General features: G+C 38.5%; 1 protein-coding gene across 1 annotated transcript in view; it reads left to right on the top strand.

Annotated features, from left to right (window-relative positions):
• cachd1 (cache domain containing 1) overlaps positions 1-26,031 on the top strand; it is a 102,635-nt gene that overhangs the window by 63,460 nt on the left and 13,144 nt on the right. Inside the window, exons 5-22 of the mRNA XM_055213275.2 lie at positions 3,025-3,151; positions 5,395-5,539; positions 5,623-5,839; positions 6,923-7,072; positions 8,907-9,140; positions 10,756-10,905; positions 13,110-13,233; positions 13,361-13,478; positions 14,248-14,416; positions 17,547-17,689; positions 17,927-18,108; positions 18,341-18,451; positions 18,847-18,969; positions 21,251-21,350; positions 21,557-21,673; positions 23,473-23,633; positions 24,085-24,171; positions 24,846-24,962. Coding sequence (XP_055069250.1) covers positions 3,025-3,151; positions 5,395-5,539; positions 5,623-5,839; positions 6,923-7,072; positions 8,907-9,140; positions 10,756-10,905; positions 13,110-13,233; positions 13,361-13,478; positions 14,248-14,416; positions 17,547-17,689; positions 17,927-18,108; positions 18,341-18,451; positions 18,847-18,969; positions 21,251-21,350; positions 21,557-21,673; positions 23,473-23,633; positions 24,085-24,171; positions 24,846-24,962 — 2,575 coding nt within the window. The remainder of the gene's footprint in view (positions 1-3,024; positions 3,152-5,394; positions 5,540-5,622; positions 5,840-6,922; positions 7,073-8,906; positions 9,141-10,755; positions 10,906-13,109; positions 13,234-13,360; positions 13,479-14,247; positions 14,417-17,546; positions 17,690-17,926; positions 18,109-18,340; positions 18,452-18,846; positions 18,970-21,250; positions 21,351-21,556; positions 21,674-23,472; positions 23,634-24,084; positions 24,172-24,845; positions 24,963-26,031) is intronic.

The raw sequence follows: 26,031 nt of genomic DNA, 5'->3' as shown, positions 1-26,031 counted from the left end.
CAGTCTTGTTAGACAGGCACTGCGTCCGAAATCTTTAAAATGCTGCTTTCAGATAAGCACTCGAAGGCATCAAGGCACATCCGAATCCAATGTTTGGTTTACTTCCTGTCTCCTTAGATATCTTTATCATCTTGTCCCACAATTTTGTGTGTGTGCGTGTATAGGGAATGTGATTGGTTAAGCATGGTCAAGTTCGGAAAAAAAATACCTGCCAAGAACCAGCGAGGCAATAAGTCAGCTGCCTTAAAGGAGCATTTCACCCGTAGAAACATTAATCTTTATTGAAAGTGCGTCATATTTGCAGTCGAAATGTAACATACATTTCGAATTTGGTGCCTATTTGACCAAGAGAAGGGGTGTTTATAGTCTCACTCCCTCAACAAAGATATTGGACTTCCTTCTTTCAATGATGCAAAATGATGATTTTTACATCATTGAAAGAAGGAAGTGCAACACTGAAATCTGTATTTCTCCTGTCTCAGGGGAAACTGAGGGAATGATGCACGACCATTCAAAAACATGACTGGGGTTCTAACTTTACAAAGCTTAATGCAAATGGGTGAAGTGTCCCTTTAAGTTGAAAGTATACTCGGGCCATCCGCGTACGCGCGCCATCTGCATGCTGTAATTTTCGTCACCAGGGGGGTCCGCGGTCAACAACATTACGCATACAACAGTGCATGCACATGAAAATATTGAGACTGGACACTACACAACAAACAATAAAATAAAGGCAATAGACAGCCATTGCACACACACACACACACACACACACACACGACTCCGAGAGCGATATTGCTTTTATACAACAGTTCGACGGCACACGTTGGAACAGCCGTGATGATATAGAGCTATATCACACGACTCCGAGAGCGATATTGCTTTTATACAACAGTTCGACGGCACACGTTGGAAAAACGAAAACTAGAAAACAACAACGGAGTTATTTTAAAAGCCTCTTTGTTTGAGAACTACTTCTTCCGCCACGGATTTGAGTGCGGCCAGAATGACAGGTAACACTTTCGGCTGCTTTGAATCTCATAACAACTCAATGGACGGAAAAGCCATTTCTTTATATTACCGTTTCTTGGTCACAAAGTGTAGTTTTAAGATTAGTTCAGTCGAGAATGTATATGTATTATATTTAAATCTGCAGTCGATTAGTAAAGATAGCGCCTGTTTGAACGTTTGCTTAGTGAGATTCGGTACGAATGAGAACCAAAGCATGAGCGGATGTCAGTGTTCTCTCGCCCCGCTGACCACCCCCCTCTCTGGGCTACATCTCTGACAGGGATTCCCTGGCTCTCATGTTGGCCTTGTTTGTTTATGATCATCAAAATGAGATCAAATCAGCAGTATTTGGTGTCATGATCAAACTATTACTTGTTTTTTATTCATATTTAGTGTTTTTTGTGTTGTTATTGTTTTGGCGCGAGGTAAAAGTTAATAAAACTATACTTGTATAACGTTACTATTGCTTTCCCATTTATTCTTAACACGATACGAGCACTCGATTATTATTATTAAGCTTTGTTCTTGTCAGTACTATATAAAACGTTTTTTTTATAAGTGTCAGAGAGATGTTTTTGCATGCTGCTTATAAATATATCAGTGGCGATATCTCATAACATGTTTTAATAGTCACGTCACGATAAAGTAAATGATCAATGTCCACATTTAAAAGCTGCTGTGCTTACCTGCAGTTCCACGGTGTTTTCGCGTTCTGGGAAGAGATATTGCTCCAGAAAAAAATAGTTTACATTCCTCTTTCCAAGTGTTAATCGTCTACACGATGTGACAAGACATAACTTCAACGTAACATCCAAGAGCGCTGATCTTTGACGGAATAATAACTTGGGATTCACACACTGATTTACGAGCTAGTGAACTAATGAGACACACGGATTCAAAACAGTGTGTTTGTGTGTGTCCGTGTGTGGGCATTCAGAGATGAGCCTGTTTAGAGGACCTCCATTCACTAGGTGGCGGAATGATACGAAAGGTGAAGCGGTTACTGTGCCGTTATCAGTAGAATATTGCACGAACCAGAAAGAACTGTTGTATATATATATGTGTGTGTGTATATATGTATATGTATATATATATATATATATATATATATATATATATATATATATATATATATATATATATATAAAATTGTTTTAACTATTTTTAAGGGCTCACTGTCTGTTGCTTAGGGAGTTAGGAGCAGTAGCATTTAAAGGTACACACATGAAAACAGCGCTTTTATGCTCCAACCCAAATGAAATGGCTTTAAACTTTAAACTTCACAGACACATTCTAGGGACACCTGAGACCTATGTTTAATATTGTAAATGGGAAAAATGGAGGTGCCCTTTAAACCATAATATACTCAGCCTCATGTTATTTTAAACTGTTATGATATTTTTGCCATACAGTCAAAGGTTTCCAGAATCTGTCAACACATTATCAAAAGAAAAATGTTTTTGGAGCTTCACATTCTTGGTTCACCACCCACTTTCATTGTATCTAGAAGAACATTGTCAAAGTGTAAACCTCTTTTTTGTGTTACAGTACATGGAAAGATGATTTTACAGGTTTGGAACAACCCGAGGTTAACTAAATTATTACAGTTTTCGTTTTTTCGTGAGCTTTCACTTCAAGAAAATATAAAGACATCCACATTGCATGGTATATTACTGTATTTTCTGGACTATTCGCACTTTTTTCATAGTTTGGTTGGTCCTGCAACTTATAGTCAGGTGCGACTTATATGTCAAAATTAATTCATACTGACTAATATGAACCAAAGGAAAACATTAACATCTACAGCCAATAGGGGGCGACAGCCAAATTTTTTCTTTATCGTCTGTTGCTAGAAATCCTCTTGAGGTCAGGGAATGAGGGTTACTCACTCCCCTATGTACATTTTTGCACATTTTCCATGTCAGAAATATTGTGTTTTATAAGATTAGAAGGTGACAGAGAGATTAATGTTTCTAACCTAACTCTATATTCTTGTTTTTTTGTATACTTTAGTGTTGGCAGACAACCTCAAGTCCAATCCAGGGATCAAGTGGCAGTACTTCAGCTCAGAGGAGGGCATTTTTACTGTGTTTCCTGCTCACAAGTTTCATTGCAAAGCCACATATGAGCACAGAAGCAGGTACACGATGCTTTCACACACACATCAGAACAGTGTTTTTAGGTAGCGTGCACACCAAAGCTTTTATGCCAGCGGCTGACGTATGTTTTCAATTGTTTCCAATAGAAGCGCGGCGCTTTTCAAAAAAGCCAGCAGCTGGCGTTTTTTCCTCACTGAAAGCCGGCGCTCAGTGTTTTTTCCGCGCTTAAGGGGCGTGTACACCAAAGCTTTTACCCCGCGGCAGGCGCATGTTTTCAATTGTTTCCAATGGAAGCTCTGCGTTTTTCAAATAAGCCAGCAGCTAGCGTTTTTTCCGCGCTGAAAACCGGTGCTCAGCGTTTTTTTTCGCACTCTGCGCTAAGCGGCGAGAGTCGAAAGAGATTCATTTTTGATTGAAAAGCTCCACTTGTCAATGTCAGTTCTCACACGGCTGTCCAATCACAGTGGAGGAGGTGTGGGACAAGTATCACAACAACCAACCGGCTCACAGCTCAAGTATCACAGCTTCGGCTAAAGAAAGCTGGCACTCAGCTAAAAAAACAGCTGGCAATCGGTGTCCTACAGGCGCTTTCAGTCGCATTTAAAAGTTTTTGGTGTGCGCGATTTAATGTGCACTTCCGGTTTACGATACCTCCTGAGCTGCGCGTCCGGTGTGTGACCCCCTTTAGTCTCACAATGCACTGATCATGGATGCTGTTCGTTCTGTCTGGACTTGTTTTCAGGATAAAACTTATATTAGTACTAGGCTACAAGAAATTGTAGCAGTATTTTGCTTTTAAAAAACTAAAGGTCCATCCATGCAACTAATTACTTTACTTGCCTAAATGCTCAAAAAATGAGAAAGCTGACCACCCTTCCGTCTGTCACAACAAGCAACTAGGGATGCACCGAATCCAGATTTTTTAGGTTCGGCCGAATCCCGAATCCACCGTTTAAGATTCGGCCGAATCCGAAACCGAATACCGAATCCTACTCGCATCTTATTCCATTAACACAGTAAAATAATTAATAAAGTAAACAACGTCCACAGCAATGTATTTTTTCATTTTATTTAATTTTAACTGTACATTATGCCAGGATGACAAGTTGGAAAAACTATTTTGACAATAACCATAAGCCTATGCATAATAAAAACGATGCGTTGCGACACGCTCGTTTTTCCAATAAGCAAGCAGCTCCGCGCTAAAAACTATATTTAACTTTGAGTAAGAAGCTCCGCTCGTCAATGTCAGTTTTCACACGGCTGTCAAATTACAGTAGAGGAGCAGGACATTACCACAGCAACCAACCGGCTCACAGCTGAAGCGTCACAGCTACCAAGCACTCGGCTGAAAAACAGCTGGCATTTGGCGTCCTCAAGGCGTTTTCAGCCGTGTTTAAAAGTTTTGGTGTGTCCAGCCCCTAAGGCTCACCGAAAGAAAAAGCTCATCTCCACGTCAGCACCCGATGTGTGTAATCAACGGCCGCGTGACGTCGACCAGCGTAGCGCAAGCCTAGAGTTCGGTTCGGTGGAAAAAAAATCTAGGATTCGGCCGAACCCGAACCCCGTCAAAAAGCCCAGTATTCGGCCGAATCCGAATCCGAATCCTGGATTCGGTGCATCCCTACAAGCAACTTCATGTTTTTCATCTTGTGTGGGGAGAATTCTTCGAAATCCTTTAGGTCTGTTTAACGGGGTTACAATAAGCCCCATGCCCTTGACCGGAATGCGGGGTCGCCCACAATAAAGGCCACTGGAATCTGCCACCCAGTGTTGTGGGCACAATGTGCCGGTGCTGAAAGACGGGCTAATTTTTGCGGCTGTTCCCATAGCTTCTCTCTTCCTGCGATTGCACGCAGGTCTTTCTCCACTTGTAAGACATTACAGTAGGATATTTAGGGAATATGGCTTACATTGTAAATGGTTCACTTGTATTCTGGGCAGCTTTCTCAGAATGTTGGAGTCGAAATAGTAGATTCGGTTCCAAAGGCAACACAATAGAGAGCAGGATTTCTTACACAAACAACGTAGTGAGGAGAGTGGGAATTGCGCCAGTATAGCGCTTGGCCCCTTGCCCTTAAGAGTCCAGGAAAACCGCCTTTTGCATTTTGTAAATAAATAGTTGAATCGACTCGCTTTGTGCCTGCTTAAAATTCTGTGTCATGAAACTGTGCATAAGTTTCATGCTTATTAAATTGATTTATTACATTTATTTGAACACATTGATGTGATGTGTAACAAAAAAGCAACATTTCCGATTTTTTGCATGTTTGTGTGTTTGCAGGCCTGTGTATGTTTCAGCAGTAAGGCCGCAGTCAAAACACATAGTGGTTATCATAGACCACGGTGCTTCTGTTACTGAGACTCAGCTCCAGATCGCCCGGGACGCCGCCCTCATCATCCTTAACTCCATCGACGAACATGATAAAGTAAGAAAGTATAACATGGCCCTCACACAGTGCCCACCCATTCAGTTTGTCTTTATTGATGTTGTATAATTTCTCTTTGTCAGATCTCTGTGTTGACGGTAGCAGATACTGTACGCTCTTGCTCACTGGATCAGTGCTACAAGAGCTTCCTCTCGCCTGCTACCAGTGAGACGAAGAGGAAGATGAGCACCTTCATTAACAACCTTAAAGCCTCTGACAGCTCTACCCAGCATGCACTGGGCTTCCAAAAAGCCTTTCAGTTGTTGAGGAACACAAGTAGCGTCACCAGGCAACTGACTAGTAAGGGACAACCCTTTTAAGTGTGATTTATTTGCAAAGTTTTATGTAAATTACAGTAATGTTTGGGGGGGTCCCTTGTCTATACCTTAAAGGAAAACACCACAGTTTTTCAATATTTTACTTTGTTCTTACCTCAACTTACATTAATTTTTACATACCTTATTTTTCTTTCAATGCGTGCACTTAATCTTTGTACAGCGCCTCGTGAATGTGTTAGCATTTAGCCTAGCCCCATTCATTCCTTAGGATCCAAACAGGGATGAATTTAGAAGCCACCAAACACTTCCATGTTTTCCCTATTTAAAAGATCCCTCGGGCGCAGTAAGATCATCACCCCTCTCCATCATCAGTACTCTAGCTATTACTGCGCCCGAGGTCGAAGTGCTGCAAACTAAGTGTTCTTCCGCCATACAATATAGCTCTCATTTATTATCGAATTAAAAAATCGCCACATTTTATTTTGTGCCAACATACTTCCTTGTGTAACTACTCGTATAACAGTCTTTAAATAGGGAAAACATGAAAGTGTTTGGTGGCTTCTAAATTCATCCCTGTTTGGATCCTAAGGAGTGAATGCGGCTAGGCTAAATGCTAACACATTCACGACGCACTGTACAAAGATTAAGTTCACGTATTGAAAAAAGATTAGTATGTATTAATTTGTCTAAGTTGAGGTAAGAACCTAGTAAAATATTGAAAAACGGTGGTGTTTCCCTTTAAAGTCACCTTATTTATTTAAAAAAGGTAGATTTTAACCAATATTTGTGCTCTTAGTATTTTTCATGTTTGAGTTTTTGGGAATTCTTGGCGAATTATTTGTCATGTGATTATAAAGTTATAAATATTGTAATAGCATAGGTTGCTATTTGTTATATTTGGCAAAAATTATGTTAAATAACAAGTTTAATTGTGACAACATGCCCCACTATTGGCTCATATTGTCACAAAAATGTGATATAAATTACCATTCAAGGCAGAGAGTAACAGCAGGCCCTCAATTTTATTTCCTTGGTTGAAAGTTGGCATATAGACAGGGATTATTTACAGTTTGATTGAACAATATTATTATCTTTCTCCTCACAGACACAGACATGGTGATAATCTATCTGTCGTCGGGCATCACCTCACGAGACTCGTCCGAGCATGAAAAGAGATCGACGCTGAGCATTGTCAAAGAGGAGAACCGCCACCTCAACAACTCCGTCATGATCCTCACCTACGCTCTTATGAACGGTGAGATGTTGCCTGAAGATAAGCCTCTTTATTGGCTTTTGTTTTGTGGCCCGCATAAACATTCATCTTGAACACCTGTGTGCATGTTTGTGCTTTATCGAAACGTGCTCCGATGTGTTTACGCCCCTTCGTCTCTCTTCTTATCTTTGTGTGTGTGTATGTTTGCATATGTCTGTCGTAAGAAACCAACCCCATTATTGCTGTCCTCAGATGTTTCTTTCCCTGCATGTATTAGCCTGCCATTAGCATTCATTAGTTTGGCATCATAAAAATTAAAATGCGGTTCATCGGATAAAAGAAAGAGAAATCGGACAATACATCAAAGGCCACTCAGTGACATGAAAGAGTGATGGGTTTTTTTCTACATTAGATGACTCAGAGATATGATTTGGGTTGATTAGCATGGAAGGGTGTACGAGGCTAACGCTACTCTGCTTAGTTATTGTGAGGCTCTGAATGACACCCACACACGATCTGTTAACCAATGGAATCACTTATATTTCCTAAGGGTTAGGGGCTGTGCACACAGTATGCATCTTAAAACTTAGTGGTAGAGCATTGCGTAAGTTAATGGTTCGAACCCAGCGAACACATATACCGATAAAAATGTGTACTTTGTAATCCACTGTAAGTTGCTTTGGATAAAAACGTTTGCCAAATGCATAAATGTACGTAATGTAAAAACGCAGTGTTCTGAAATGAGTCACAAGGGTCTCGAGATGGCATTTGGAGCATCAAATTAAGCAGTTGCCACACCAACTTGCTACTTTAAAGGATTAGTCCATTTTTTAAAAAAAAAATCCAGATCATTTACTCACACCATGTCATTCAAAACTTTGATGTCTTTCTTCGTTCAGTCGAGAAGAAATCACGCTTCCTAAGGAAAACATTCCAGGACCCCTCTCATTTTAATGGACTTTAATGGACCCCAACACTTAACAGTTCCAATGCAGTTCAAAATTGTTTCAAAGGACTCTAAACAATCTCAAACGAGGAATAAGGGTCTTATCTAGCGAAACGATTGTCATTTTTGGCAAGAAAAAGAAAAAATATGCACTTTTAAACCACAAATTCTCGTCTTCCTTCGGCTTTGTGACGACCCAGCGCGACCTCACGTAAATACGTGATCACGTCAAGAGGTCACGGATGACGAATGCAAAACTAGGCCCCAGTGTGTACCAGTGTGGAGAAAGAGGACCGTTCCGATGTTGTTGTATGTCGAATGATACAAATTTTTTCTTTGTCTTTGTGTCAGTTAATTATTTAAAATGGTCCGCAAATGTGCGTTTCATATATGTAACACGTGATCTTTCGATGTCATTACGCAATTACGTGAGGTCGTGCTGGCTCGTCACACAGCCGGAGGAACACGAGAAGTTGTGGTTTAAAAGTGCATTTTTTTTTCTTGCCAAAAATAACAATCGGTTTGCTAGATAAGACCCTTATGCGTCGTTTAGAGTCCTTTGAAACTGCAATTTTTAACTGCATTAAAACTGTTAGCTTTGGGGTCCATTAAAGTCCATTAAAATGAGAAAAATCCTGGAATGTTTTCCTCAAAAAACTTTATTTATTCTCAACTGAACAAAGAAAGACATCAACATTTTGGATGACATGGTGGTGAGTAAATTATCTCGATTTTTTTTTTTTTTAGAAAATTGACTAATCCTTTAAGCACAAGCTTGCCCTACCTCCGGGTCTTTAGATTGGTCCATTTAATAATGTGAAAAATAATTTAGTGCCATCAATTCACATCTTTTGCTAAAGTTACAGCTGGAGTTCTGTTGACCTTTACAGTTTTTTTTCCTCACATGGTTTTTTGTTTTATTTCCCACAGAAGGAGTAACTGGACTTAAAGAGTTGGCTTTCTTGCGAGACCTGGCCGAGCAAAACTCTGTGAAATACGGCGTTCCGGATCGTTCCGCGCTCCCGGTCGTGAAGGGCAGCATGATGGTGCTGAACCAGCTCAGTAACCTGGAGACCACAGTGGGACGCTTTTACATCAACCTGCCCAACCGAATGATAGACGTGGCCTCCTTCAGCCTACCTTACTCAGACCAGATGGGAGACGGTAAGCTGAGATCCTACTCTTGGCCTGAAGCTCAAGTCTGGCATGTAAACATTCTGTCTGACACCATTGCGGTCAAGGCATTAAACCAGCCAGTTTCCATGGTACTAAATTTGTAAAGGTTAACTGTAAGCAAAGCCAAAAAACACAACTGCGAATGTCTGCTCTTATAAAGGTGCTAGACAGCACTTTTGTCCAATAACCATTAGTGTCTGATTTTCTTTGAGGCTACCAGTTGCTCATGAATATACAGAATTAAATTCAGTTTTATTGAAGCCAGTGTAACTTTTTATCTTGTTCTGTTTACATTTAGTTTTGCCATGTCAAATGAGCCTATTGCTAAGAGCAAGAATATCGAATTTAAACTGTGTAGTCTCTTATATCACGGTTTCACTATTAACCTCGCTTTAAAATGTCACAGTTAAGTAATCATAAAGCCTCCGCTACACCGCGTGTTTCTGTTTTACGCACACACAAACCAGATCCATGAACCAGAGGCACGTGTGTCATGACGCACTGTATGACGCACTGGATGACAAAGCTCCGCGAGTACGATTCAAAAGAATATGTGTTCACGATGCATCTCTTGGTTGTTTGTGGATCTGGTTTGCGTGTGTGTGTGTGTGTGTGTGTGTGTGTGTGTGTGTGTGTGTGTCTCCATGCAGCAATATAAACTCATTTTGTTCAAAAGTGTGTTCATGAGATTTTATGCAATAATGTTGAAAAATAAATGAATCCGTAACAATCGTACAATCGTGGTTATTCATCAGACCATAATAAATCTATAACCGTTGCATCGGCTTTTTCGGCCTGCGGTCCCCCTTGTGTATGGTGCATCCCTTCGTGCCCCCGCCCAAAGAAAATGTATATCTTAAGACAATATTAAACTTCAAACTGAAATTTAAAGAGACACTCATTTTCCAGCTCCCCTAGAGTAAGACATTTTATTTTTACAGTTTTTGTCAGTGCTTGAAAATAGTCCTCTTGGGTACTTTCAAAAGCAGGGGACAATTTTCAGGCACTGTGTAATATCATTGCACCTGCTGCAGCCATGTTACGGCAGCAAAGTCCTTGATTATTACGCCAGAATGAGAGTATAGTTCCTAGCCATATCTGCCTAGAAAATTGCAACTATTAATTTTCCGTCTGTCTTAATACACAGTGTAACTACAGAAGATTCTAGTTTTAAATAGGATAAATATTTTTGAGCGTGATGCTAACGGTCTAATCGGAATTAATGGATTGTGCTAAGCTATGCTAAAAGTGGAACCGCCAGACCCGGAGATTGCCTGAATGGATTCCAAAACGGTAAAAATCAAATGTTTAACTCTAGAGGAACTGGAAAATGAGCCTATTTTCAAAAAAAGTGTAGTGTCCCTTTAACAAAACCATATTAAATTATACAATGTAGTGCTGTTGGTTAGTAGCCTTATTTTTCTAAGGTTTAATTACACAGAATTTATAAAATGTCACAAACTGGGGTCATCTGGCACCAACTCGCGGCCCCCAGTTTGAGAACCGCTGCTTTAGAGAAACAAGAAAATCAAATCATTTCTTTAACACAGTTTATCAGTTTAATGAATTCACTAATTTGTTGAATTTTCTCATTTTTCTGTAGGCTTCATCATGACGGTCAGTCGGCCGTGCTACTTCGGGAACCTGTTGCTTGGTGTAGTTGGAGTTGATGTGAATCTGGCATACATACTGGAGGATGTCACCTACTACCAGGACTCCCTGGCTTCATATACCTTCCTCATAGACAATAAAGGTATGGAGATACATGTGCAGATGATCGGAGTTATCCTTTGGAGTTTGTTGCAATTGGCTGAAGGTGATGCTATGTGAAATTGCTGTTTGACTTGCAAACGTTTCCCTGTGATGGTGAGGTTTCAAATCCTTTCCATTCTAAAACACTGGACTGACACCCATTAACCTTTAAAGGAATAGTCTACTCATTTTTAATATTAAACTATGTTATTACCTTAACTAAGAATTGTTGATACATCCCTCTATCATCTGTGTGCATGCACGTAAGCGCTGGAGCGCGCTGCGACACTTCGATAGCATTTAGCTTAGCCCCATTCATTCAACGGCACCAACCACAGACAAAGTCAGAAGTGACCAAACACATCAACGTTTTTCCTATTTAAGACGAGTAGTTATACGAGCAAGTTTGGTGGTACAAAATACTTCGACTCGCCTGAAAAGTCCGCTCCCCTTCTCCCTCTCATAATGGGAGAGGGAGGGTGTTACTGCGCCGAGTCGAAGTACTCCCAAAAGTGCTACCACGCCACAAAACATAGTTCCTCTTTAAATCCGCTTAGAAAAGCGCTACGTTTTATTTTGTAACACCAAACTTGCTCATATAAGTACTCGTCTTAAATAGGAAAAACGTTGATGTGTTTGGTCACTTCTAGCTTTGTCTCTGATTGGTACCATTTAATGAATGGGGCTAAGCTAAATGCTATCGAAGTGTCGCAAAGCGCTCCAGGGCTTACTTGCATGCACACAGATGATAGAGGGATGTATCAACTCTTCTTAGTTAAGGTAATAACATAGTTTAATATTGAAAATGAGTAGACTATTCCTTTAACAGTCTATTTGGTAAAAATCCTTTTTTTACATGTTGGCCCTGTCAGAGCCCCCATAGGTGACATCATGATATTTTTGTAGAGCAGGCACAGCAAAACTTCAAGTCAGTGTATTTTGCCCTATTAGCAAAGTGGGACTTGTATCAATCAGCCATTACATTATGACCACCTGCCTAATATTGTATAGGTCCCTCTTTTGCCACCAAAACAGCCCTGACCATTTTTCGAACACGTCAAACACTTTTCCTTAAAGTTGATGCGCTTAGAAGCAGGTAAAATAGGCAAGGTAAGGATCTGAGCGACTTTGACAAGGGCCAAATTGTTTCTTCAAAACCGCAGCTCTTGTGGGGTGTCCAGGGGTCAGTACCTATACAAAGTGGTCCAAGAAAGGAAAAGCACCAGCGACTGGGTCATGGGCGGCCAAGGCTCATTGATGCACGCGAAGGCTGGCCCGTGTGGTCCGATCCAACAGACGAGCTACTGTAGCTGAAATTGCTGAAAAAATGAATGCTGGTTCTGATAGAAAGGTCTAGCGAAGTCCATGACTCGACGAGTCAGGGCAGTTTTAGTGGCAAAACAGGGATGTACACAATATTAGCCAGGTGGTCATAATGTTGTGGCTGATCGGTGTATATAGTTAGTAGCGTCAAGTTTTTCTTAATATAGGGGAGTGGCACAGTCGCTCAGTGGGTAGTAAAGTTGCTTCACAGCAAGCAGGTCCTTGGTTTGAGCCTCGGCTGGGCCCTTACTTTGAAGTACCTTTATTTGGCTTTTATGTGCTGTTTCCTCTTCATGCTGTAACATGATTATGTCTTGGTAATATAGTAAATAACACATTTTTGAGCTTTTCCATGATTTCCCCCTACAAACTGTACCGAAGTGCCTTCACAAATCGGTTATCCTCTATGAATGCATAATTATGCCTCCAAAAATTGGGCTGAAAGTGTTTTATTACATGTGTAACAAAATCAGGGTGATGTATTCCTGAGAGTATTCAGTCTGTGCTAATGGCAGCGATAATGAAGTGGCACCTGCTGTCTCCAGCTGTTCAATAGAGATGTGCTGGAACTGCCGCTCAGTGTCTTTTATATGACCCCGTCTCTCTGTGCTATGGAGACCACATTATTTTTAAAGCTTTGTGTAGTGAAAGTAGGTTTAAATCACATGATAAAAACATTTTAAGAGTTTTCTTTAAAAAAAAAGGATGTTGTGACCCCTAAGCAAAAAATCAAGCAAATATATGTTGCTGACAATAATGTTTCAGCCCCTGGACATTAGAATGTGATCTACAACCTAGTATATTTTTTATAATAGGCAGTAGTTGGGACCTGAAGTGTCTGTACAGCAGTTACTGTCACTCACTCTTGACTTTTTGTTGCAGGCTACACCCTCATGCACCCATCACTCACCCGTCCATACCTGATGACTGAGGCTCCTCTCCATACAGACATCATCCACTATGAAAACATCCCTGGGTTTGCTGTTGTGCGTCAAAACATCCTTAGGTGAGGGATTATGGGATATTTATGTCTTATTCAGAACAGTTTTACATTTATTCCAACATCTCTTTTTAGTATATTGGATATTTATAATTACATGACGTGGTTGCTCGTGTTGTCGTTTTGTTGGTAGTTTGCCCCTGGGGAGTCAGGTCATTGCGGTGCCCGTCAACTCCTCTCTGTCCTGGCACATGAATCGCCTGCGTGACCCCCGTCGAGATGCCTACAACGTCAGCTATGCCTGGAAACTGGTATGAGATGTAGCACAAACACGCGTTTAGGCAGACGTTTATGGTGCTGTGTTTCTGTATGAGTGCGATAATGGGATATTTATTTATTTATTTTTTCGTTTTCATCTGAAATAAAAACTACACTGAACCCAACTAAAAGTGCAGCCACTTTGTGTTTTTCATATTATATGCAAAGAGGGCATTTATATAGAAATACAGTACTGTGCAAACGTCTTAGGCCACCATGCTACCTTTAGATTTGTTGTCTTTGCAATTGTATAGTGATCATATATAATTATTTCTCAGTCTCTTCATCAGAACACAACCAGAAAATACAGGAAATGTGTATGTAGTATTAAAAACAATATAAAAGTATAAGCTGAAGTTTCAAGTATTTGGGGTAAACTCCACGTCCACTTGAGCAATAGCAGGAACTGCAGGATCTCTTAGACCTTAATGAAATTAAATCCTAATTTCTAATTCTAATCGAATGACTTCAGGCCTTTAGTCTCCTTAAAAAAGCTCAAGATGTGTTTCATGCCAAGAGAGGTCACACTAAATACTGACAAATTCTGAAAATTGTTTTGTTCTTAATTTTGTGTACATATTTCCTGTATTTTCTGTATGTATCTTAAAAAAGAGTGAAAAATTAATATGGATGGACATTAAAACTTGAAAAGCTGGTGGTGGACTTTTGCACAGTACTGTATATAAATACTAAATAAAAGAACTTTTTTTTTTAATTTTGTATATTCCTCTCATCTCCTTTCTACTGACCTCTGATTTGCAGGTTCAGGACACGTCCTTTATCTTGTGTATAGTGTATGTTCAGCCTGAGATCCCAGTGAAACAACTGAAAAATCTGAACACGGCCCCCAGCAGCAAACTCCTGTACCACCGTCTGGATCTGCTGGGACAGCCAAGCTCATGTCTGCACTTTAAACAGCTCGCTACAGTCGGTAAGCTCAGATGATACATCAGTATAATTGTTACCTCTGTAATTTAACCTGTAAAAAGCAAAAATTATTTATTCTTCTTGAAAATGTACCATGGTTTAATTTCTAATATTTAAACCAATTTATTATAATCAGTATAGCATATGTAAGGGATAACGTAGAAGCAGACGGTTGTTATCTCAGAAATAAGCCCTGAAAGTGTGATCAGGTCTTGTACTGAAGGCGCTTTCTTTGCGATAACAACCAGCTGCCTGTACATTTACATTAAATAGATTGATTTGAAATATTTTTAACAAATGCAGACCTTCTGCTAGGAAAACCCTTTTACTTCCGTTTTTAAAAAATAAGACAAGACATTCAAATGTCACGAACGCTATTTGTGCGCCCATCTTATCCCATTACTGCAGTTGTATACCTACACTCAGTGTACAATATACCTCAATATATTTGTAAATATAATGTCATATATGTTATTAAATTACACATTTATAGTAAATTTTTGTGTTAAAATCAAAATAATTTACAGCATCCGTGTTACCATGCGTTATTAGTTTTGAGGGGTTGTTATCTGGGAATAACAAACTGGCCAATCAGAATCAAGCATTTAAACAAGCTGTGTAATAAAATTAGTTAAATCATTATTTTATACTGTACAGTTGTGTTCAAAATTATTCAACCCCCCCAATGCTGTTAAGGGTTTTAGCGAATTTAGTGTACATTTGTAATTGTATTCAGAATGAAATCCTACAATGACTTCTTCAAGAACCATATGCAACTAAAATGACATCAATTGGTTTTGTAATATAGTAGTAAATGTTTCTTTTGTGAATTCTTCATTGACACAATTATTCAACCCCTTAAAGAACTACCACTCTGAAGAACAGAGGTTCATTGAAGTGTTTTCAATCAGGTATTGAAAACACCTGTGGATGTCAGGGAACAGCAATAAAGCCTAATAAGCACCAATTAGGCAGCTTTAAAATGACTGTGATACTTAACTCCTTCTAAACATTTACTGGTGTGGTTACAAACATGGTGAAGTCAAAAGAATGGTCCAGGAAGACAAGAGAAGAGGTGATTAATCTTCACAGGAAGGGCAATGGCTATAAAAAGATTGCAAAGATGTTAAACATACCAAGAGACACCATAGGAAGCATCATTCGCAAATTCAAGGCAAAGGGCACTGTTGAAACGCTTCCTGGTCGTGGCAGAAAAAAGATGCTAACTGCGACTGCTGTGCGCTATCTGAAGCGAAGAGTGGAAAAAAGTCCCCGTGTGACTGCTGAGGAACTGAGAAAAGATTTGTCAGATGTGGGTAAGTTTCTGCTCAGACAATACGGCGCACCCTGCGTACTGAAGGCCTCCATGCCAGAACTCCCAGGCGCACCCCCTTGCTGTCTCCAAAGAATAAGAAGTATGCCAAAAGTCATGTGGACAAACCACAGAAGTTTTGGGATAGTGTTCTGTGGACTGATGAAACAAAATTAGAACTGTTTGGGCCCATGGATCAACGCTATGTTTGGAGGAGGAAGAACAAGGCCTATGAAGAAAAGAACACCTTGTCTACTGTGAAGCATGGTGGGGGTCAATCATGCTTTGGGGCTGTTTTGCTTCTGCAGGTACAGGGAAACTTCAGCGTGTGCAAGGTACCATGAATTCTCTTCAGTACCAGGAGATATTGGATGACAATGTGTTGCAGTCCGTCACAAACCTGAGGCTTGGGAGACGTTGGACCTTTCAACAGGACAATGATCCCAAGCATACCTCCAAATCCACGAGAGCATGGTTGCAGAAAAAAGGCTGGAACATTTTGAAGTGGCCATCGCAGTCACCAGACTTAAATCCGATTGAGAACCTCTGGTGGGACTTAAAGAAAGCAGTTGCAGTGCGCAAGCCTAAGAATGTGACTGAACTGGAGGCTTTTGCCCATGATGAATGGGCGAAGATACCCGTAGATCGCTGCAAGACACTTGTGTCAAGCTATGCTTCACGTTTAAAAGCTGTTTTAACTGTAAAAGGATGTTGTACTAAGTACTAAGATTGAATGTCACTTGGGGGTTGAATAAAACTGATAATGATGTGAGCACAGAAAAGACATTTGTGGTTATTTCATTATAAATGTTATGTTATATTTGTCTGACCTACACATGCCTTTTTGATGTAATTGTAAGCAGGATGACTGAATGATCAAAATCAATGTCAAACCGGCCAAAACAATCAATTCCAGTTGGGGTTGAATAATTTTGAACACAACTGTATGTGAGTCAAAAACTTTCCAAATTTACCTGAATTCACCTTAACTTTACTGTGCCATGGTTCCACAACAAAACTTATAAGGAATTGGGAAATTATTAGGGGCGATTCACATTTCGTGTCTAAATCCGTGTGGAAAACCGCGACCTGCGCTTGCGGCATTCTAGAAAGTTGAATTGTTTTTAACTCAATGCAGTGCGGACGTGCCTGAAAAAAACGAGCGCGTTGCTTCAATTATGAGCGCGCATAACGAACTTAAGCGCGCAAAAGACGCGAAATGTGAATCACCCCTTAAAGGTCCTGTTCTTCCTGTGTTTTTGAGCTTTGATTGTGTTTACAGTGCGCAATATAACATATGTTCGTTTTTCACGTGTAAAAAACACAGTATTTTTCGCACAATTTACTTATCTGTATATCGCTGTTTTCACTGTCCTAAAACGGGCTGATGTCTTTCTTGTTCTACGAAGTCCCTCCTTCAGAAATACGTAATGAGTTGTGATTGTGTAGTTTGTTTAGTGTGTTGTAATTCGACAGCAGCTTAGCATAGCAGAGCCGTTTGAGCCAAAGCTGGTGACTGACATATTCCTGTGGGTGGAGTTTAGTCAAAAAAACTTTTTATTGACTTCATTAAAGCAGGAAGTAGAGGGCTGTAGTCCAAACTGGCCATTCGCTGTAGGCTTTGAAAGGCTTTGAATATATCGCCTAGCAGTGAACTTTGAGCTTTATCATTTTGCAGGTATTATTTATGCTCTAACAGCAACATTACACACTAACTAACTTTTAAAGTTAAAAAAATGGGATCAGGAAGAACGTGACCTTTAATTGTTCGTTGCTTATGTAATTCAATACCAAAGCTGATTTATTTCTCTCCTTCTCTCAGAGAGTCCCACAGTGATGTTGTCTGCTGGAAGTTTCTCTTCTCCATATGAGCACTTGAGTCAGCCCGAAACCAAACGCATGGTGGAGCACTACACCGCTTACCTGAGTGACAACACCCGCCTTATAGCTAACCCAGGCCTGAAGGTACGCACATACAACAGCCGCCTCCCAGACTACAGGGGCTTCTGCATGAATAAGTGCAGCAATATCTTTCACAGTCAGTGGTCACCGAGTTGGTTTTTCAGTCTTTATTATGTCAGCCTGTTGGCAGCACGCCTCCCCTCTTTAATTCTGCTTTTTCATTTGGGAAATAAATAACCGTAGGGAATACAGTGAATTAGTCTTTACATTCTTAAACACCCCCCTCCTTTGGTCTTCTAGTCTTCGGTTAGGAACGAGGTGATGGCCACCAGTCACGTGACAGATGAATGGATGAGTCTTATGGAGATGAGCAGCCTGAACTGCTACATTGTTCGGCGTTACATAGCAACGCCCAATGGGGTGCTGCGGATTTACCCCGGTTCACTCATGGACAAAGCCTTCGACCCCACCAGGAGGCAATGGTAAGATCTGAGCCTCAGGATGGTGGTCTCCAAACTTTTAGTTGGATGGTGATTTAGAGATCCATCAGTATGTTGACTGAACTAAGGAAAGCTTTGGATTGCTGATAAAGTTTTTTGTGTTTGTTTGAGAGTGCATTTTGAGTAGTATTTATCATATTTTTATAACCAGAAACATTCGCATGTATGCCATATAAAGTGTGGTGTAATAACCAGTGAACTTCTGTCTGTTAAGGTATCTCCATGCTGTCGCCAATCCTGGTCTCATTACTTTTACCGGACCATACCTGGATGTGGGTGGGGCCGGCTATGTGGTTACCATTAGTCACACCATTCATGCCTCTAGGTCAGTAGTTTAACTTTCAAGACTTGTTTAACTCTTTCTCCGCCATTGACAAGTTAATAAAGGCAAACATGCAGTATTAAAGCCTACAAGTCTTCATAGTCGTGGTACCTTTTAAGTTTATCAAACAAGATCTAAATAATTTTTTGATCTGCTATAAGAAGGATACTTGGGCCTTCATCTTAATGAGGCAATAATAGGAGAAGTGCAAGTAGCACAATACATGTAGAATAAAGTGGAGAGAACTCTGACAAGCTACCTTTTTTTGCCCATTAAGCCCACATTGGCATCCAGAGTTCAAATAGTATTTTTGAAAACCATGATATACTTCTGACATTTCTTTAAAAGTACATTGAGCAGGAAATTATCATATTTATATTTACTGCTTCTTTCTCCAGTTCCCAAATTGCCTCCGGTTACACAGTAGCAGTTATGGGTATTGACTTCACTCTTCGCTACTTCTACAAAGTTCTGTTGGACCTTCTGCCCATCTGTAACCAAGACAAGGGGAACAAAATCCGGTAAGGCCACCCTTTACCTCTGAATCCAACCCCCACCCCCATTCCCAACTTTTTTCATCTCCTCTCAAACTCTCCGCCAGTAGATTCTGCCAAAACCCCAGTGTACTGGCTGTGGTGTCCAGTGTAGTGCCTGAGGCTGTCGATGCCCCACAGAGACTCTTTAAAGCTCTTGCAAATAAAACTAATCAGATTTGCTTCTTTGGAAAAGAGGCATTCACTTAGTCTTCTCTGTATGGCTCTAAGCCCCCTCTTTCAGAATAAGAGGAGATGGACTGAGAAGGGTCTGAGGTGGGGATCAAGAAACTGAGGGAGGGGTAGACAAACAGAGAGCAACAAGGAATAGAAATTTAAAAAAAGACAGAGAAAATTTTTTATATTTGGTGCAACGCATAGCAGAACTTAAAGGGACACACCACTTTAAAAAAAAAAGGAGGCTCATTTTCCAGCTACCCTAGATTTAAACATTTGATTTTTACATTTTTGGAATCCATTTAGCTGATCTCCGGGTCTGGCACTACCACTTTTAGCATAGCTTAGCATAATCCATTGAATCTGATTAGACCATTAGCATCACGCTAAAAAATATCCAAAGTTTGGATATTTTTTTCCTATTTAAAACTTGACTCTTCTGTAGTTACATTGTGTACTAAGACCGAGGGAAAATTAAAAGTTGTGATTTTCTAGGTCCATATGGCTAGGAGCTACACTCTCATTTTGGCATAATAATCAAGGACTTTGTTGTCGTAACATGGCTGCAGTACGCGCAATGATATTACGCACTGCCCGAAAATATTCCCATGCTATTGAAAGTTACCAGGGGGACTGTTTTCGGGCACTTTACATCGGTCTTAGTACACAATGAAACTATAGAAGAGTCAAGTTTTAAATAGGAAAAATATCGATACTCTTTGATAATTTTTAGGGTGATGCTAATGGTCTAATCAGATTCAATGGATTATGCTAAGCTATGCTAAAAGTGGTACCGCCAGACCCAGAGATCTGCTGAATGGATTCCAAAACTGTAAAAATCAAATGTTTAACTCTAGGGGAGCTGGAAAATTAGCATATTTTCAAAAAAAGTGGAGGTAATAATTTAGCATTTAAGTGTAAATACTTATTGACAGCCTTATGGTTCCCGAAGTGAACACTTAGGTTTTCTCCTGCAACCCATTTTTTATTAACCATACCCTTAACCTTATATCTAAGGGATTTCTTAGCTTAAGGACTTTCATGCAACTGAGCTTTACACCTAAAAACACTTAACCCCAAGTATAAGCATAAGTGATAGCGATACTTGCATTAGCACTAATAATGTACTTTTAAAGGTGGGGTGCACGATCTCTGAAAGCCAGTGTTGACATTTGAAATTACCTAAACAAACACCAATAGTATCTGGACCTTCTTTTGATAGACCTGCTCCACACATACGCAACCCAGGGAACTTTGTTGTTTAGTAGACACGCTCCTTACTGCTGATTGGCTACAAGTGTGTTTTGGTACTCGGCCCGACTCACTTTTCCAAAGCATTTCTCAAACATTGTGCACCCTGCCTTTAATAAAAGAGAGAGCGTTTGAGAAACACATAGATATAAACCGATTAGAGCTGCATTCCAGACACATCCTGTTATGTTAGGTGCCAGTGGCTCTGTTGTATCCCTCTCGCTACTCTGCTTTCTCTTTCCCCCCCTTTTCTTCTCCTCTTCTTAACTCTGTTTCTGGCCCTCATTCTCTTGCTCTCTTTGTCTCTCTTCACGCTTTCTCAGTCTTTATCTGTCTGTGGTGTGGAGACCTCAGAGGTCTTTGAGTTTTCGGTGCTATGGTCATTAAGCAGGATTAGTGAGGTGAAATACCCTAGTGTGCCATCGACATCACAATGTGAATCTGTTCTGATCTGAACTGCAGCTGGTACCCTGTGAACAGATGAGGAAACGATCTTAACCTGCTGTTTTCTTCCTCCATTACCCTAAAAGATTTTGTTTACACCTACTCTTAGGACACGTTTTGGGTGGTTATTACTGTGAACACCTATGCCACATCATCTCATTTGACCACATGAGGGGAGGGTGTCTGATATAACTATACTATATATAGATACATAACTATCCTAACATAACTATGTACTGTTTGTGTTGTGTTAGCAGCACACACTATTAAATTACATTTCTTGTAATGCAAAAAACACATGCCTAATGCTTCAATGTAATGTCATGTAAATGGAGTGTAAACATGATAGACTTTGATTGCTGATTAATACTGTCTCTTGGTTTCTTTCTATGTAAAGTTGTTTTATTATGGAGGACAGAGGATATCTTGTGGCCCATCCAACACTGATCGATCCTAAGGGCCATGCACCAGCGGAACAGCAACATATTACCCATAAGGTAAGGAAACCTGGATCTAAGGCCTAGGAAAATGGTCCTTTCATGGCATTATTCTGCTTTCTAAGCTACGCACGCTGTTTTTGCCCTTGAGTGGGCTGTGCTTTTGTTTTGTACAAAGATTATATTTGAAAATTGGTTAAAGCCAGGAAACAAGGCTATTGAAGTTTGATATCAAATTGCTTTTCTTCTGTTTTGCTTGACTTTAGGAGCCCCTAGTGGCCAATGATATACTCAACCACCCCAACTTTGTGAAAAAGAACCTGTGTAACAGTTTCAGTGATCGAACCGTCCAGCGCTTCTACAAGTTTAACACCGGCATCGTGGTGTGTGGGATTATTAAGTTATTTATTGAATTATATCAGTCTATTGTAATGTCTGTAGATACATTGCTGTGAGGAACTGCATGTCAAATTTAGTCAGCTATTTTTAATATTAGAGCACCACCTAGTGGTTATTTTTTATAGACAGTCACAAATAATTTCAGATAATGTTAGATTTTTTTCAGACCAAAGCATCACAGATTGTACTAATGCACGATTTACATCTATAAGTTTCCTTTTTTAAATAAATTTTTAGCCTTTTAATTACATTTTTTAAATCTATTTTTTTTAGCCTTTTAATACATTTTTAATCTTTTTTTATCCTTTTTATACATTTGTTTAATCTATTTTTTAGCCTTTTAATAATTTTTTTAAAATCTGTTTTGTAGCGATTTGATACATTGTTTTATCTATTTTTTAGCCTTTTAATACGTTTCTTTTAAATCTATTTTTTAGCTTTTTAATAATTTTTTTATCTTTTTTTAGCCTTTTATAACACTTTTTCAATCTATTTTTTAGCCTTTTAATATTTTTTAAATCTATTTTTTAGCCTTTTAATACATTTTTATCTATTTTTTTGTCTTTTATAAAAAAAAATTCAATCTATTTTTTAGCCTTTTAATAATTTTTTTAAATCTATTTTTAGCCTTTTAATATTTTTTATATATTTTTTACCCTTTTATAACATTTTTTAAAATCTATTTTTTAGCCTTTTAATACATTTTTTAATCTATTTTTTTAGCCTTTTAATATATTTTTTTATCTATTTGTTAGCCTTTAATACATTTTTATCTATTTTTTAGCCTTTTAATACATTTTTTATCAATTTTTTAGCCTTTTAATAATTTTTTTATCTATTTGTTAATTTGTTACTATTTTTTAATACACTTCTTTTAAATCTATTTTGTAGCCTTTTAATACATTTTTAATCTATTTTTTAGCCTTTTATTACTTTTTTAAATCTATTTTTAGCCTTTTAATACATTTTTTAATCTTTTTTAGCCTTTTATAAAAAAAATTTAAATCTATTTTTTAGCCTTTTTATAAACTTTGTATCTATTTTTTTGTCTTTTATAAAAAAAATTTAATCTATTTTTTAGCCTTTTAATACATTTTTAATATATTTTTTAGCCTTTTAATAATTTTTTATCTATTTGTTAGCCTTTTAATAATTTTTTATCAATTTTTTAGCCTTTTAATACATTATTTATCAATTTTTTTGCCTTTTAATAATTTTTTAATCTATTTGTTAGCCTTTTAATACATTTTTTATCTATGTTTTAGCCTTTTATAACATTTTTTTAATCTATTTGTTAGCCTTTTAATACATTTTCTATCTATGTTTTACCCTTTTAATATATTTTTATCTGTTTTTTAGCCTTTTATTACATTTTTAATCTATTTTTAGCCTTTTATTACGTTTTTAAATCTATTTTTAGCCTTTTAATACACTTCTTTTAATCTATTTTTAGCCTTCTAATACATTTCTTTTAAATCTATTTTGTAGCCTTTTAATAAATTTTTAATCTATTTTTTAGCCTTTTATTACTTTTTTAAATCTATTTTTTAGCCTTTTAATACATGTTTTAAATCTGTTTTAGCCTTTTAATCTATTTCTTTTAAATCTATTTTATAGCCTTTTAATTCATTTTTTTAAATCTATTTTGTAACCTTTTAATAAATTTTTTTATCTATTTTTTTAGCCTTTATTAAATTTTTTTAAACCTATTTTTAGCCTTTTAATACATTATTTGCCTTCTTAACTTGCTTTCTCAATGTTTTTTTGGTGTTTTATTTTCAAGGGTGATCTGACAAACCTAGTGCATGGCAGTCACTGCTCAAAGTACAGACTCACACGTATCCCAGGAACCAATGCGTTTGCTGGCATTGTGAATGAGACCTGCGATTCGCTGGCCTTCTGTGCTTGCAGTACTGTGGATCGCCTCTGTCTTAACTGCCACAGGTACAGACTTTTTGTACACCTCCACAACAAACATGATTTAAATATTGGACAAGCTTGTCTTGTCGTATGTTTCATTAAATATGTAAAAGTGTAATATACATGAAGTACAGTAAGTATGAAATACATAGGTTGGTAAATATAATGTGTACATTAAAGTAACAGATGCTGTACTTTGATATTATATGCAGAAGCAATATAATTATATTTATACATTTGAATACAATCTGATGAGTCACAAAAGTTAAACAGTGATGGTTCTATTGACAAAAAGGGTTGGGAGCCTCCTGTTCAACTGAAAAACATGTCTGACAGTACATCATTTCATTTATACCCATCCCTAGTTTGCATCATAAAAGTAATGCATGCAAATTAAGAAAATATCCTAACATAATATTGGCTTGTTAGACCTGCAATCAATTTCATTTCTTTGTGCTGTGGTCCCTTTTTTCAGAATGGAGCAGAATGAATGTGAATGCCCTTGTGAGTGCCCCCTAGAGGTGAATGAGTGTACTGGAAACCTCACCAATGCAGAGAACAGGTAAACTACTGAAAAATCTTCTGTAATTTAATTAAAGTACACAATATATTGGAATGCAAAGGCGTTTGGAGAATTTAGAGATTGCTGTGACATTTAATAAAGTAAAGACCCTCTTGAAATGAATCACACAGGCTCATGATAGAGCGCCACATGTCCAGACTCTTATTAGCATGCACTGGAATGCATCACACTTAGTCACACACATGCATACTTTTGCCTGTCACTCCATCAAGTTCTTGTTCGTCACAGTGAATAGATATCTAGCCACCTGTGTCCTCAATTAGCCATTTAGCTCAGAATCGTTCCATAAAAGACGCGTTGGCGCATTCAGGTTTGTCGTATTATTCCCTGGCTATTTATCTTTCTGTCACTAAGCCATCTGTTCATTTTAGTGAGAAAATGTACACTTGAATAATAATAATAAATGATGAAATATTATAATAATAATAAATTGTTAACCCATGAGTCTAAAAAGAACTAGCACGGACAATTGTATTGGCAAAAATAACTAACATTAAGAAAGATTGATCAATTCTTCTTGTTTGTTCAAATCTTTATACATTAACAAAATAGCAGATTGGTAATAAATACAAATCTGTTTGACCATAAATAGCACTATACTGTATTTAGACCCTAACTGACTTCTCTCATTATGTTTCTGTGGATGTGTATAGAAACCCAAGCTGTGACGTGCACCAGGAGCCTTTGACTTTTAGTGTAATCGAGCCCAGTCTACAGGACACTTTGCCTCAGTGTATCAACACCAGATGTAGCCAGCGCTTCACCAGCAGGTACGGTTACATATCAGGTGTGATCTGCATGCCCTTAACAGAAACTTACAGGAAACATTGACCTCACAGCAGCTCAACAGGCACAGTGTACACAGTGTAATGATGTGCCTTTCACTTAACACAGCTAATTTCACATCATTTATTCACAGCGTGTGCCAACCACAACAACAGCAGCAGCTACTGGGCTTTAAGATATACATTACATGTGGCATAATTTATATAGAATGAAATATGGTATATTGCTTAGAGAAACACTGCTAATTGAAAGACCCCTGCTATACTGCTGAGGGCTACTGGCACATATCCGACAAACTGAATGAATTATGAATGCTGTTTACGATGTGAAAAAAAACCTGCTTATTTAGTGGAAGCATTAAGAAAATTACTCATTTAAGATTAATCGCATACGGACTAGCGGCACATCCGGGAACTTGACTGTCAGTTTCGTCTCCGCCCCTTTTTGGGGGAAAACAAACTAGACTTCCCATTGACTTCCATACAAAATAGCGGAACAAAGCAACTTAAGAAATCACTCAGATTAAACATGTTGAGTATCGGTAATTATCTGTCCACCCTGTCTGCCATAGAGTGCGAAAGATACATCAACAAATTTAATTTGGTCAATTCAAAAACATGTCCCTTTCATTCTCCCAGCGTCAAATTTTGTAACAACGCTACCCATTGGCCAGAGGTGTCTAACCCGGACTTTTACTGATTTTACTTCGTATTTATATATTATGTCTTTGTATTTAGAGTACTGAGTGCACTTTTCCGCCCAGCCATACAACTAGCCTGGCTTAGCGATATTTCTTTTAATCACTGGATAGCGCTGTTACACAAATTCGACGCTGGGAGAATGAAAGGGACATGTTTTTATATTGTCCAAATTAAATGTTTTAATGTATCTTTCACGCAGGAAGGGTGGACATATAATTACTCGACATGTTTAATCTGAGTGATTTCTTAAGTTATTTACACCTGTCGGCTGTGTACGAACGTTGCTTTGTTCCGCTATTTTGTATGGAAGTCTATGAGAAGTCTAGTTTGTTTTCCCCCAAAAGTGGGCTTG

The sequence above is a fragment of the Misgurnus anguillicaudatus genome, chromosome 8, assembly GCF_027580225.2.
Source record: "Misgurnus anguillicaudatus chromosome 8, ASM2758022v2, whole genome shotgun sequence".
In the NCBI taxonomy this organism is placed as follows: Eukaryota; Metazoa; Chordata; class Actinopteri; order Cypriniformes; family Cobitidae; genus Misgurnus; species Misgurnus anguillicaudatus.
Note: the sequence above shows the minus strand (reverse complement) of the source record. Positions and strands in the feature narration are given on the sequence as shown.